This window comes from Leuciscus leuciscus (genome assembly GCF_965113295.1).
Source record: "Leuciscus leuciscus genome assembly, chromosome: 15".
Classification (NCBI taxonomy): domain Eukaryota; kingdom Metazoa; phylum Chordata; class Actinopteri; order Cypriniformes; family Leuciscidae; genus Leuciscus; species Leuciscus leuciscus.
Genome location: NC_138739.1, coordinates 26,381,580 through 26,397,500, shown reverse-complemented (window position 1 = coordinate 26,397,500; position 15,921 = coordinate 26,381,580). Strand labels below are relative to the sequence as shown.

At 35.1% G+C, this 15,921-nt stretch overlaps 2 protein-coding genes across 3 annotated transcripts in view; one reads left to right on the top strand and one right to left on the bottom strand.

The window, feature by feature from the left end:
* Positions 1–15,921, bottom strand: part of LOC309475442 (glypican-1) — a 116,867-nt gene that overhangs the window by 37,006 nt on the left and 63,940 nt on the right. The window lies entirely within an intron of this gene.
* Positions 1,115–15,828, top strand: LOC309475433 (ankyrin repeat and MYND domain-containing protein 1-like). 2 transcript variants are annotated; one of them, XR_014197650.1, is made up of 17 exons: positions 1,115–1,458; positions 2,152–2,298; positions 2,379–2,830; positions 3,385–3,601; positions 3,997–4,173; positions 4,281–4,927; positions 5,521–5,692; positions 6,521–6,661; positions 6,747–6,893; positions 7,091–7,198; positions 7,408–7,539; positions 9,046–9,159; positions 9,255–9,420; positions 9,559–9,670; positions 9,761–9,915; positions 12,866–13,334; positions 13,961–15,823. XR_014197650.1 is itself a non-coding variant. In XM_082138211.1 (16 exons), the coding sequence occupies exons 1-16, from the start codon at positions 1,324–1,326 to the stop codon at positions 13,003–13,005; spliced, it is 3,162 nt and encodes a 1,053-aa protein (XP_081994337.1). In that variant the 5' UTR covers positions 1,115–1,323; the 3' UTR covers positions 13,006–15,828. The 2 variants fall into 2 exon arrangements, 1 of the variants encoding a protein (XP_081994337.1); XM_082138211.1 differs by having other exon boundaries at positions 12,866–15,828.

The following is a 15,921-nucleotide window of genomic DNA, read 5'->3' as shown; positions in this document are numbered from 1 at the left end:
TATCATGTTTTATGTATGTGTGAATATTCCCAAACTATCTAACAGTGCGATCTCTATGGATTATGCAATGTATTTTTTATAAAAAAGAAAAGAAAAAAAAACACATGTCTGTATTAAAGAAAAAAGACTGATAAACATGTATTTGGAATGGAATTAAATAATAGGCTACTTTGGGTGTCTTGTTCATTTATTTTCATATAAAAGCAACAGAACTTAAATTCCATCCAGTTTATTAGCAACACTGTGCACGAGCGTGAATCCCGCGAATCCCGCGATATCCATCTTTGATCTCACAGCTGTCAGATCCACTGCGAGAAGAGAGAACTGTCCGGCTTGGCTGCGCTTTTTTCACGCCTCCCCTCACTGCAGCCGCCTACTCTCGCCTACATTTCAGGCGAGGCGAGGCGCATCTCAAACAAGCCTATTGATAGTAGCCTAACATTAAAAACTTGAGAGTGAGGTGTTAGACCTAATTAGTAGCCTATAGGGAGATGCTTCAATTCAAGCTAAACTAGAAGGATCCTACCGTAACCGCTCCGTTTTAAAAAAAAATTCACACGAAATGGAAGAACGGGGACACAGGATAACGTGGCTGCAGTGTCAAACTACGCATCCACACAGACCTCTGTAGTGAATTTGCAGCCATAAACCTGCAAAAGGCAAAAATAGCCAATTTTGCTCTCTTTCTCTTCGTTCTTCTCCTCCTCAGCATCTGCTCATTAATGTTATGGCTTCCATTACACAAACATGTTTAAATAAATGTGAATATGCTTACTTCCTCCATAACCTCCCGAACTTTAGTGCAACCGCGTGCTGCGTCTGATGTCATTGTTATTGTTCTTTTGCGCATGCGGGTTAGTTTGAAACCTCAAACAGTTCACACTGCAATCAGATATAGGTCACATTTTAAAAGGTAATGTGAACAGCCAATCAAAAAATCGGATCTGAGCAAAAAATCAGAATTGAGCATTAAGACTTGCGGTGTGAACGGGGCCTATGACTGAAGTGCCTTTGCTTCATTTATTTTATATTTATTTGTATTTATTTTCTTTATCGAAATTTGTTGTATTCAACTGTGTTTAAATATGTTCTGCACATAAGTCTCCCAACGAGAGATTTTGTAAATTGTGTTTTGTAAATAAGTGTGTTTAATAAAAAAAAAAAGTAAAAAAAAAAGAAAGCCTCGCGTCGTCATGGTAACCATCCGAAGTTAAACAACAAAAAGGGTTCTGGAGCACTCAGAGGTCGCGCGCTGTGTAAACAAGCGTATAAAGTCATTAGTCATTACTCATTACCGAATAAGAAAAGCACGCTAGTTCAGAAATGTGGGGAAAGGATAGTTCTTGGAAAAGAAATGAACATGGAATCCAGGAATGGCCGGATGGATGTAAATATGAGGGGGGATTCGTAAATAACCTGAAGCATGGCACTGGTGTCTTCACATGGACAAATGGAGAGGTAAGTTATATTTCACTTCATAGGTAACAGATACCATATACAGGTCTGTTGGTTCTAAGATAAAGTTTAATTTGCGAAATTTAAGTCATCAATAAACACTGGCATTATAAAACGTGACATTAACCTATCATGAAAAGACATCAAATGTCAGTATTCTACATCATTTTGACAGTCTGCTGAATATTCAGGTAATTGTAATAAAATACTTTTATTATTTACTAATTTCAAATACTACGTTTGATAATTATTTGTCTATTTAATTATCTTAATTTTTTTCCATTCAGTTATTATCAATTACTTGGCAATACAAATTAAATAAATAATAATGTTTTTTTGCTAGAAAATTGCAAAACAAATCAATGGGAATGAAAAGAAAAGAAACCAGCTCATAATATTTAGATGAAAACCATCCATCCATCCAGTTATTTTCAGGCTTTTTTCATACCATATTTTGTATCCATTTATTTTAAGTTTTTTTTACCATTTGACCAGTTTTTGAACATTAATGTATATTAAAAACCAAGAAAAAGAAAAAAACAATTCCTTAATTTGCAGGCCCTTTTTGTACCCTATTCGTGGAAAGTACCAGAAATGCACCCTTTGATTTTTTCAAATTATTTTGAATCACTTTTAATGCTCTTCTCTCCACTGTACTTGCCACTTTGACACCAAATTATTTCATGTTTTATTCAGTTCTATAAAGGTTCATTTTTTAAGGATTATCGACATGGGAAAGGTATGTATTCCTGGCCAGATGGATCCAAATACACAGGAAACTTTTATCTGAACCGAAAAGAGGGATACGGAGTGCAGGTTTTCCCAGACGGATCAACTTTTGAGGTTTCATAATTCCCATAGTTCATTAACAATAAGTTTACTTTTATTATATAATAGATAATAAAACAAAATCCAATCTACAGGGTCTGTATCATGCTGATGAACGCTTTGGCCCTGGGATCATGACATACCTTGATGGGCGGCAGGATGTGGGCCTTTGGCACAGAGAGATGTTACTGCGAATATGCACCACACTGGAGGGCGGCTTTAGTCTTGAGGACTTCCCAGATCACATGACCAGACTGCCTAAGAAACACCTGGAACAACCTGAACTTCCTCTCGATGTGGAGTGGAGTACAGATGGCGGTCGCCTTGAGTCCGATCAGGAGTTATCAGAGGACAAGGAACGTTTCATCCTGCCTCCAGACACTGAGAGCTACTCCACAGACTCAGACCATCTGCCCGTCCCCAGGTGTCTACGCCGGGAACTGGACCTTCACTTTTTTGGTAGGAGTGACATCAGCACAGAGCAGCAATCAACATCGACAGCCTTGACGCTACAGCAGCGCATGAATGCACACATTCAGAGACACAGGTGAGAAGACTGTTGCTTAGCATTAACCTGGGCAACTTTTGTTTTGTTTTGAATATAATGAGCTGAAGAAATATATATACATACATACACACACAATATATTAATATATTTAATTCTAACATTGTATAACTTACATTTTGTGGCAGAACACTTTTTCGTTGAGCCTTTCTGTCATATAAATAGTAAGCAATATTTACCCGAATTTTTTATTTATTTTATTATATATGCATTCATATTTAATGCAGTGGAAGAAAGTGGCATATAGATGCTCCTTTTTTCATATATATGCTCTTCCGAGCAGCTGATTGGTTCTTTTAAAGCCAACCACTTTGCCCCGCCCCGAACCGGCTCAACTTTCATGGGAATTTTCCTATCCCTCCTCCTTCCCCAGCACCACATATATGTATATACATACCATCTATGCATTTATTTACCAGAAGATGGCAGATGGTACCAACAATATATATATATATATATATATATATATATATATATATAGGCTATATATATATAAATTATATATTTGCCCCATATCATTTACTTTTTTCCTGCAGATTTGAGACAGAAACATTAGACTGGGATGTCACCGCAGTGTTGAATATGAACAGGACTCAGTTTGGACCCAAAGGTCCCCTGGAGCTGAACTCAGAGAAACTGATCGAGGAAGCTTCACATGGTGAATGCAGGAATGTTTATCGAATCTTCAGAGATGGAAAAGTCCATCCCGACATGAGTGACGCACGGGGACATACGGCTCTCATAGCAGCCACGGTAAGCTTCTGTTTCAACAAGATCCAATGATCCAGTCACTAGTTATTTGCTATATGTTTATTTTGTTATATTTATAAATATTAATATGATATTTTTCATTTACGAATATTCATTTTGATATATATTTGGTATAGCCTAATACATTTGTTATTGTGTATATGCTTCCTTTTCGTTACATAATGTCCATTGTAGCAAAACCTTTTCTGTTGTATAAATGGTAAGCAATATTTGCCAGAAGATGGCAGCATTGTTTTCTTTTTCTTTTTCAAAGTTGTGAATAAGCATTGGATAATTGGAAAACTACAGGTGTCAGATCTTGAATAACAACACACAGTACAGATTGCATGTTTGTTGATGATCAATATGTAAATTAGGTTTGTTGTGTGTCTATATAGGTACATTGTCATGACGATGTCATCCACATGCTGTTGGACAGCGGGGCCGATGTTAATAAGTTAAATGATGAAGGCATGTCTGCTCTGGCTATCTGTAGTGTCCTCTACTATCCACCTCTGTCTTTACATGAGACGCTGGCTGAGAAAGTGACCCAGAATATCAGCCCAGAGCCACAGGTAAGAATCCTGAAATTTGCACATTATTTTGGTATGCTTATAGTTAGTCAGATTATTTTGACCCTTCATTTCTTGTTCCTCCCTTTTTTCGGTCTGTTACGCTAAAGATCAAGCCTTTGGAAGACGTCTCCCATATACCCTCTCCAGATCCAATGACAGGAACACCCGAAGATGTAAGGGACCAAGAGATATCTGAGACACCAAGACAGACCAACCAGGTTGACCAAAGTCTTGAACCAGAGAACCTCAATAACTTGGAGAAACTCGGAGATCAAGGGCAAATCAACGAGGACATAAACGAAGATCAACCTGACCAACCAGAAGGCCTCAACAACTCTGAGGAACCTCAAGTTCATCAAATCAATGACAATACGGACCCAAACAAGAAGATAGTTCTTCAGCCTGAACATGAACAGGACATACCATCAGTAGAACCACATGATATAATTCCAAGATCTATTCAAGTATTCGATGGTACAATTGCAGTGGGTTCTGTGTTTTGGCAAGAGAGGAAAACAAAGAGTGTCGTTGACTCTGAAGAAGAGCTGACAAATCTGGAGTTTGAAGAAAAACTTGAGCGGAGCATCAGATCAGATGATCTTTCCTTTGATTCTGCATGTTCTTTGGCTAGTGTCCACATTGACGTCACAGAGGAGATCCTACAGAAGAGTGCAGAGATCCTGTGCCAGACAGGAACAGTGACTCCGACAGACACTCAAGAGACGGTCCAGAAAATTGCACTTCTTAAGACAAAGTAAATTTCTATAGAAATTAATTTTATTTAGATGAATCTCACAAAAAATATGCCTGGGTTAAATGTAATTTTATTTTATTTATTTGATGTATGTTTTTGATAATACATTTTCATAAGCATATTTTACCCAAAAATTCTTATTAGTGTGGTGAATAAATATTTGTAATATTAATAAGTAAATTATTACAAAATTATTTAATTAATGTACTTAATATTTATTATTATTAAATGAAATAAAAGTGATTTAATTACTACTAATAATTTAATCAAAAATAATAATAATAATAATAGTTTTATAATATAAAATATTATAATAAATTAAATAATATTATTTACATTGGTCAATTTTTGAGATGTGTTTATCCAAATCGACTCACATTGCATTCAAAGTTTGCATTATCACTTCATGCATTCCCTGGGAATCAAACCCATGACCTTGGTGTTGCTAGTGCCATGTTCTACTTTTTGAGCAACAGGAATGCTATAATTATAATGCTTTTATATATTTAAATGGTTTTTTTATTATTACAGTAATGAGAATGATTTTAATGAAAAATTGTTGTTTTGTGACTGGTGATTGTCTGGTCTGATAGAAATCAGAATCGATGGATTACAGTCAATCTTCTGTTGGAGAGAGGAGCAGACCCAAACGCCTCTACTGTCCCCATGCTTGTCATCTTCCTGGCTATCAAAGCTGCCCATGTCAAGGGCGTCCGTCGTTTACTGGAGTGTGGGGCTCGTCCAGACATACCTCTACTTCCAGAGGTACATCAAGAGGCTTCATTTCTTTTCATCATTTTCTTTCTCCTTTTCTTTTCTTTTCTTTTCTTTTCTTTTCTTTTCTTTTCTTTTCTTTTCTTTTCTTTTCTTTTCTTTTCTTTTCTTTTCTTTTCTTTTTTCTTTTCTTTTCTTTTCTTTATTCTCTTTCCTTTTCTTATTTTATTTTGTGCTTAATCATGTTAGCAATTTGTTAAATCTTGCTAACAAAATGTTAAATCATGCTAACAACATGTTAAAACATGCTAGGAATGTGTGTTAAATCATGCTAGAAGCATGTTAGCAGCACACTAAATCATGCCAACAATGTGTTGATTTTAATGCTAGAAACATGCTAACAATGTGTGAATCACGCCAGAAAGATGCTAGCAACATGTTAAAACATGCTAGCAATGTGTGTTAAATCATGCTAGAAGCATGTTAGCAGCATACTAAATCATGCTGGCAATGTCTTAATTTTAATGCTAGAAACATGCTAGCAAAATGCTAAACCATGCTAGCAACTTGTTAAACATGATAGTAACGTGTCAAATCATGCTAGCAATTTACTAATTCATACTAGAAACATGCCTGCACTGTGCTAAATCATGCTATAACATGTTAGCAACTTGCTAAAACAGGTTAACAATTTGTTAAAATATACTAGCTATAATATATATATACTAAAATATACTATATACTTTCTTATTTAAAAGTATTTGCATTTGTCATTTGTCAATTTTCTGCTAACAAATGTTTATATTTCATTAGATTATGAACTGCAAGACATTTATCTGGTCAATATAGTTTGATTCCTCTTTTTTTGGTCTGTGACAGCAAAAGGGTCTGTACCCCCTTCACATAGCAGTGGGGTTGCCTGGAGCCGAGGGTCCTGAAATCACAGAGCTCCTCTTGCACGCTCTAGCGGACCCTGACGTCAAAGCTCAGGATGCCGATGAAGTCTACGAGTTTGACATGGTCTGAGCAAACCTCAAGTTTTGTATACATTTATTGCACCAAAACCTCTTTTAATGTCTCTAATCAGAGAAATATAAATCCTCAGGAGACACTTGAGCACCAGGCCTTTGAGAATCAGCATTTCATGGCCTCTAGTCCCCTAGCTAAGTTCAGCGAAGCCCCGGTCGAGTTTCCTCAGGAAGGTGGGAGGACACCACTACATGTGGCCTGCCAAAGAGACAGCGATTATGCAGTAAGAACACAATATGTACACTGAAACAACATGATACTCTTACAAAAAAGAGTCTCTACTCTCAAAAGCATATTAGAATGATTTCTGAAGGATCATGTGACACTGAAGACCGGAGTAATGATGCTGAAACGTCAAATACATATATATAAGAAGTAAATATGGAATATTCAATTATAAAAAGGCTTTTTTTCTTTCAGAATGCTAGAGATGTGGTTGCGCTTCTTCTTTCTCGCAAAGCAAGCCCCAATGATGTGTGGAGTGGCCATTCACCCCTGTCTCTAGCCATCGCTAGCGGCAACGACCTTGTATGTAATCACTGCTGACATCACTTCTTACGACTAAATCATTTGTAGTGCAGCTATTTGCAAAGAAATCATCTTTAAGGGTATAATTAAAAACTGTCTGTTCCAAGACACAGAATGATTGTGGAATAATAAGTCATAGCTGAAAGATGAGGGTGAGAACTATATGGCATTGCTTTGGTGTGCTGTGTGTATTAATGTTGTTTTCCCAGGCTGTGGATGAACTGCTAGCCGGAGGGGCTGATCCTAATCTTCATCTCACCCGTCATGTGGGCAGCGCTCTCTGTGCCCTTGCCAACATCAACTACGACCTTGGGCCACATCCACGCAACCAAGTCAAGCTGGTGATCGCCTTCAACTAATTATCCTGCATGGTCTTATGGGAAATACATGACTGTGCATATGTGAAATATGTTTCTGCGGCTCTGTAGTCGCACAACGCATTACAAAATAACATGTAAATTTACTGTATGTAAAATTGAATTTAAATTTAGAATCTAATTAAATTATAATATATTTAAAATAATATATAAAGTTAATAAATATAATAATGCAAGTAAAAGTAATAATATAAAATCAATCTAAATGAATATTTACCGTAGTTAGAATAATTGGATTTATTTTTAATTTATTAATTTAAATAAAAATTTTATAAAATTTTTGAAGTACAATTCATTATTCTAAATATATTAATGAACTTATTCAATTATTCTATTTAATCTAAATAAAAATATTTAATTATATATATATATATATATATATACATATACATATATATACTGTATATATATATATATTATATATATATATAGTGTGTGAACTGTCATTGACTTGTTGTTTAGAATAATTATTTAAATATTATATAATAATACAATATTATAATAATACAATACAATATAATAATAATAATAATATTTTATTGTAAACAATAAATGTAATAAAAAATAAATAAATAGATTTAATAGAACATTATTTGGAGATAAGTCTGGCTTTTTAAGCTTATTAAAGCATCATCTGTATTTGACCAAGTAAAACTCACTTTAAGTGTCACTCAGTGGATGTTTAACCTGGAAACAGTGTCAGAAATGAAATCAAAATGTCAGAAATAAAAAATATCACTAAAGATGAGAGACTAAAAGTGCCCTGTAAACTACTTCCTAAAAATGACTTTTTGGTATCTGGTATACTTTTTGGTTTTAGTTTTAGTTAACTATAATAACCCTGGAGCCTCATTTATAAAATGTTATGTAGAAACCATCCTAAATTTGATCTCATGATCATTTCCCTAATGTGCGTGCGTGGGATTCAGAGAAACATGTGTATGCACAAACATTGAATGAATGAAACAATGAAACATTGTGTATGCACAAAGAAAAGCATGCATACGCCTCTCTTCCAGATGTGAAATCTATAAATCGCAAATGATCTTGATATTGTGTGCAGCTGAATGATATCCACCGTGTAAACGCCCCCTAATTAATATAATTAGCATATAAAAGAGCACCAGTCAATGTCCAAATCCTTTACTTGAGAATCACGAGCGGCAAGAATTTTTATATGGCTAGAAAAAAAAATATGAAATGATTATTTAATTTGATCCCCTTTAAAAATAGAACTCTTGGGGGCAAATATTGCCTCTTAATAAAAAAGTTCATTTCTGACACTGGCACATTTGGCAGCAAATATATGCCCAGTCATGTTTTTCCTCACAAGATCAGGTTGAATTATCATTCAACTTACGTTCAGAAAAAATTTAGTACTTCAGAGACTTGTCAATCAAGTAAATAGGGAAACATAAATAGTTATTCTTAATGACTCTGCTCTCTTTGTTTCTGTTTCGCTTCATTAAGCTGGAAAAGTTGATCAAAGCCGGCGCTGACATCCTCATGCCTGTCGAGGTGGGCGAGGGACGCAGGTGCGCTGTGGGAACAGTCGTGGATTATGCGCACAGCGCATTCCAACAGGTACAGCTTTTCATCACCAGTTAATCCCGTGTTCCAGATCATCTGAAATCTCATTTATCAATCCTCTCACCGGACCGGTTCTGCTTTCCCTCCAGAACCAGCGCATGTCCCACACCCCATATCATACCCTCAACAAGCACGAGAGACAAGCCTATAATGCCCGACAGCGGTTGCTAGGCCTCATGGGAGATCTGCTGAGACAGGAGGCGATCGGAATGGAAACGCGCCGCATGGAGAAGGAAAGGAGCCAAGGCGTACTCAGTGAGACTGGCTGATAGTTACTAGAAATACACAACGCTTTATGGATTTCGCCTTTCTGGTTTCAGGGTTTGTGCATCCGATCAAAGTGTGATTGAAAATCACAGATTGCTAATTTGTGTGTTTTTTCTGTTGTTTAAGGTGTCAGTCCCTCAGAGAAGTTTGTGTATACCGGAGCAGGAGCGACACCGAGTCTCCTGAGCTCTCCTGAAGAGAACAGCAGGACTTCATGCATCGGTCAGAGAGCGCAGAGGTACTTCATTATTGCAAACCAAAGTGTTTTTTTCTGCTGTGGACATGAGTGACACCTCAAATCCATGTCTATTTGTGGGTTTTATTTCAGAAATCCTCTCTTCAAATATTGCTACCAGTGTGGTCGTTCGGTGGGTGTGCAGCTTATGGCCTGTAGCCGCTGTCATGAGGTCTTCTACTGTAGCAAGACCTGCAAAACGAAAGCGTGGGATGAACGACACAGAGACGAGTGTGTCCGTTTGCCAGGTTGGTACCAGGTCTCGATCAATTTGTAAAACACCTACCAAGACCCTTTACTTGACATTGCCACAAAGTTGTAGCTTTTTCCTTAAAACTCACACTTTTGGTCTTTTCCAGTAAAAGAAAATCTAAATTTAAACCTCCTTCAGACAAGATATATTATATATATATATATATATATATATATATATATATATATATATATATATAATTTTAAGCAAACAGGAATACAATTTTACATTCAAAATAAGGTTTTTTTTTTTTTTTTAGGATACATGTTTGGTATAATTCTATTCAAATGAGAATTAAGTGCAATTTCTCACAAAATTTTCATTACTGTAATGTGACAAATTCTCATTCTTATTAATGTAATACATGAAAATCATAATGTTTGGACACAATGAAATAAAATCAGTATTTAAAAAAATTAATAAAATATCCCACCATTTTTTTGGCTGGCAGAACTTGCTAAATTATGAAAGATAAAATTAAATACATTAAAACCGAATCCTTATAACAAGATCAGTTAAAACTGATGAACAAGATTTTATATATAATTTTATATATAAAATATATATTTAATAAAAATTCATTTATGTCCCCATTTTAAGCATAAATCTAACCAAATTTAAGAATGAAAATATATTTGTTTTTAAGAAAATACTAAGATTTGTTTTTTTCTGTAGTTATTTCTTTTTTATAAGTTTAATTCTTATAGTTATTTTTTTCCAGTGCCAAGTGAATTGGACAAAACAAAAAATGAAATTTACCAGCCATAAAACTTCCTATCAGCCATGAAATTTGCATGAATTAATTTAAAAACAAATTACTTCTCTGCTGCTGCATTTTATTATCTATAAACCACATAGAAGGCTTGCATACTCTATATGAAGTGGACTCTGAAAACCAGACGTGTAGTGTGTGAGCAGAGGATTTGTTTTTTAAAACAGACCGAAGATCTTATGGGATTTAAAGTATGAAATGAGAAATGACCCTCTCCTGCAGCGCTCTGTTCCTGAGAGAATATACTGAGTCAAGATGCAGTCTCCAGTAACAACAGTGTTATATAAAAAGTGTTCATGAGATAAAGGCCACACTTCTAGAACAAATGAGGGCGCATCTGATTGCCGGAGAATCACACAGAGGGTTCACCAGGAAATTGAGGAACCTGGCACAACCTGATTGCTGTATATTTAGGGTGTTGACAGTGTCCTTTTCTCTGGAGGATTTGTCTGTCTAGTGTTTCTACATAAGATGTAGGTCCAGAAACAAACAATGCTGTATTTTTTATAGGTGCCAGGGACCTCATTTATAAAACGTGCTTAAGCACAAATTTGATCTTAGGTTGTGTCCAAAATCGCCCCCTATCCTTTTATTCAGGATTCCCTACATTAGTCCTCTAATAAAGTTCACTTGAAGAAGTGAATGAAAACGAATTCAGCGCGTGACTCTCACAGTGCATTATGGGTATTCTCTAGCCACTGAGCGTACATCGGTTGTACACTCGTTGTTGTGGTGCATTATGGGATTGAACGAGTGCACTCTATAACATCCACTTTCGGACACCACTACAAATGGCTGTTCCCTCAAATAGTGCCATATTTAAGGGTATAGGGGGCGATTTCGGACACAGCCTTGGAGTACTGCAGGTATTTGGAAATCTAAGCAATTCTTGCCGCTCGTGATTCTCAAGTAAAGGATTTGGACATTGACTGGTGCTCATTTATATGATAATTATGTTAATTAGGGGGTTTGTACAAGGCAGAGGTCTGAAACCATTCAGCTGCACACAATTTTAAGATCATTTGCGATTTATAGATTTCACATCTGGAAGAGAGGCGTATGCACGTTTTTTTAGTTTTTTTTCATCCGTTTGTTTCTCTGAATCACGCATATGCACACTGGAGAAATTATCATAAGATCAAATGTAGGATGGTTTCTACGTAACATTTTATAAATGAGGCCCCAGGGTTATTATAGTTAACTAAAACTAAAACCATAAAAAACAATAAAATAAACTATAAAAATCAAATAAAAATAAAAATATAATATTAATAAAATACTTTTAAAAACTTTATTTGAGCTATTTGCCAGGGAAACATTTTTCATTATCATTTGTTTTGCTTTTCAGTTTAATTTTATGTACTAAAACTGAAATAAAAATGTATAACTATACAATTAATAATTAATAACTATATAGGCATTTAAAAAAATGAATAAAAATGACAAAACACACATATTAAAACAATAAAAAAATATATAATAGTATCTCAATAATACTAAAATAACACTGATAGGTGCAAATTACACATACACAAAATTGCTAAAATAAAAAGTTTCAAAAGTTTGGTTTTTAAAAACCTTAATATTGTGGAACACTTTTGTATAAAAAGTTTGAATTTCAATATATTTCAAAATGTAATTTATTCCTGTAATGTAAAGCTGAATTTTCAGCATCATTGCTTCAGTCTTCAGTGTCACATGATCCTTCAGAAATCATTCTAATATGCTGATTTGCTGCTTAACAAACATTTATTATTTTAACAGTTTAATTAATAACAGTTATAATAACTGTTATAATAACTGTATTATAACAGTTGTGCTGCTTAATATTTTGTGGAAACCATGATACAAAAGTTCAAAAGAACAACATTTATTTGAAATAGAAATCTTTAAAAAATTTATAATTGTCAGTTTAATGCGTCCTTGCTGAATATAAGTATTCATTTCTTAAAAAAAAAAAAAAAAAAAACTGCCCCTAACTGCCTTTTGCTAAAAATGTCTTTTATAAACTCTTGACAAATATTACATTATCAATTGTCGATTTATTGTGCGTCTGATACAATGGGAAGTATAATCACAAAAAAATGGCTAAACATAGGCAGATTAATTTACCAATATACTGTTATTTTACTATGATAAACTAATGCGTAGCACTTTTGTTGTGTTTTCACAGTGGTCAGTGGAAAAAGCAGCAGAGTTCAAGCTCCACGCTCACATCTGTTGACCAAAGAAGCTAAAGACAAGACCTTCCACCTAAGAGTGACCCTAGAAATACAAGAATATGACCTGAATGAAAATTACAGTTTTATTTAGAATGCATTTCAAAGGCCAATTTAACAGTTATGTAAAAGTTTTCAGTTTCACATTTAAATTTCTTGAAAAGAGAGAGACACGTGGAATCCACATCTGGGCAGACACTATGTTGCTATCAAGGTCAGATAAATCCCATCACATAGAGCCTCTTTCACCTAGCTATCATCATAGAGAGACTGTGTCTGTTCCCCGAATTAATTCTATCAATTAGTATTGGCTGCAGATAAAGTACTAATTGTTGGTGATTTTAGTATACATGTTAACGAAAAAAAATGCATTGAGATTGGTATTTAAAGACATTATGAACTCTATTCGGAGTAAGACAACACGTGTCAGGACCTACTCATTGTCGTAATCATACTCTAGATCTAATATTATCACACGGAATCAATGTTGATGCCGTTGAAATTCTGCAGCAGAGCGATGACATCTCAGATCATTATTTAGTCTCGTGTAAACTTCATTTAGCCAAGGCTGCAAAGTCGACTCCGTGTTACAAATATGTTAGACCTATCACTTCTGCCACTAAAGATTGCTTTATTAATGATCTTCCTGATCAGTTTCATCATCTCAGCATACCAGATAGCTTAGAAGAACTAGATATTGCGACAGAAACTTTTAACTCACTTTTCCAGCACTTTAGACACAGTTGCTCCTTTGCGCTTAAAGAAGATTAAAGAAAATAGTCCAATGCCGTGGTACAACGAGCACACACTCAGGCCCTTAAGAGAGCAGCCAGAAAATGGAGCATTGCTGGAAGAAAAAACTAGAGGTATTTCGCATTTCATGGAAAGAGAGCTCGATTGCATACAGAGAGGTCTTTAAAACATCTAGATCTGCTTATTTTTCAAACCTATTAGAAGAAAATAAACAAAATCCTAGGTGTTTATTTGAAATAGTGGCTAAACTAACGAAAAAATTAATCTTCAACCCCAGACGTTTCCAAGCAGCACAGCAGTAATGACTTTATGAACTTCTTTACTAACAAGATTGATAATATCAGGGAGAAAATTAAAACTATGCAACCGTCTACTACAGTATCGCATCAGGCAGGCAATTGTAGTCTCCTTGAAGAACATTTTTATTCATTCGTTTCTATAGGAGAGGAAGAATTTACTAAACTCATTAAATCATCTAAATCAACAACATGAATGTTAGACCCTATATCGACTAAGCTACTGAAAGAGATGCTCCCAGAGGTCACAGATCCTCTTATTAATATCATTAATTCATCTTTGTCAATAGGATATGTACCAAAAACATTTAAGCTGGATATGATTAAACCGCTTGTTAAAAAAAAAAACGCAACTTGATCCTACAGAATTAGTCAATTATAGGCCGATCTCAAATCTACCTTTTCTGTCAAAGATACTAGAAAAGGCAGTATCCTCACAACTATGTTCCTTTTTAGAAAGAAATGATATCTGCGAGGATTTCCAGTCAGGATTTAGACCGTACTATAGTACTGAGACAGCTCTCATTAGAGTTACAAATGATTTGCTCCTATCATTCGATCGTGGTTGTATTTCACTATTAGTGTTACTCGATCTCAGTGCTGCATTTGATACTATCGACCACAACATTCTTTTAAATAGAATCGAAAATTATGTTGGCATTAGTGGAATTGCATTAGCATGGTTTAAATCATACTTATCTGACCGTTATCAGTTTGTAGCAATAAATTAAGAGATGTCTTATCGATCACAAGTTCATTATGGCGTACCACAAGGCTCAGTACTAGGACCGTTGCTGTTCACTCTGTACATGCTACCATTAGGAGATATCATTAGGAAGCATGGCATTAGTTTTCACTGAAACTTACCAATTCACAAAATTAACGGAATAGTCTAGATGGGATGTACCCAAAAAGTGAAAGTGAGGAGCATTTATGGGTACAAGTCGGGAACCGGCCTACTTTACATATTTCAAGGGTGCTGAATCCCAAAAAACTGGTACCCAAGCGAAATTGTGAGTTTTTGACCTTCTAATTTGCATATCAAAATGGCCGCCAAATTGCCTATCTTGCTCAGTCGTTGGACCATTTTCCCCTAGTTTTTTTGTAAGTAGGCAATCAAGATGAGGAAATTAAGTTTCTAGATCGATAGTCAAGGGTCAGAGCAAAGATATAACGGAGGCTCACTGCCTTTTTTATGTATATATATATGCAAAATACCAACTTTTAAGGTGAAATTAAGCATTATTTGTGTCATTTTATAAGGCCGACATACATATTCAATCAATATCACTCTTAAATGTTCCCAGTGTATATATGATATGTGATGTATTCCATATTACATAATAACTTAGAAAAACACCATTGCAAGTTGTCTGAGATTTCATTTTTTTATGCAAATTAAGCATTTGTTCTCTAAATTCTAAGATGGGAAAAACCCATGTGAATAGGAAAAAAAACACCATGAAACTTCCCTTGAACAGATCTACAGATCACATCTTGTTTCTGTATATTTTCTTTCATGTTTGTCGCTTAATTGCTTTGCTTTTTTCTGTTAGATTTTTAGTTCTGTAGTTCACTCCCTCTGTAAATTGTTTTTGGTAAATTGTTTTTATACCTTTCTAGTTTGCTTGTGTGCCATTTGTCTTTGGAATTTCATTTTGATTAGTATTTCTTTCTGCAGTCCTTTTCCAAGTTCTTTGGTTACCCCTTGCCTTGGTATACTTGAGGACTACAACTCCACATTTAAACATGGACATTGGTCATCACTCTGACATGCACACATTGCAGTGCATAACAGCCCTATTTTTCGGCATTTGCACTGGCATGTTGTGCATTGTTTTTTACAGGTACAGAGAATCATTTCCAGGCAACTTTCAGGTATTGGATTCCTTGACATAAGAATGGGATGTAGTCCTGAACCGCCATGTTTCCATCCCATGTCCAAGGGTGAAGGAAGCTCA

What these genes read in the sequence shown, in the direction of transcription:
- LOC309475433 (XM_082138211.1), top strand. Translation starts at nt 1,324, where the DNA reads ATGTGGGGAAAGGATAGTTCTTGGAAAAGAAATGAACATGGAATCCAG. An exon ending in TCACATGGACAAATGGAGAG is followed by an intron (nt 1,459 to 2,151) that starts GTAAGTTATATT and finishes TGTTTTATTCAG; the next exon opens with TTCTATAAAGGTTCATTTTT. An exon ending in ACATACCTCTACTTCCAGAG is followed by an intron (nt 5,693 to 6,520) that starts GTACATCAAGAG and finishes GGTCTGTGACAG; the next exon opens with CAAAAGGGTCTGTACCCCCT.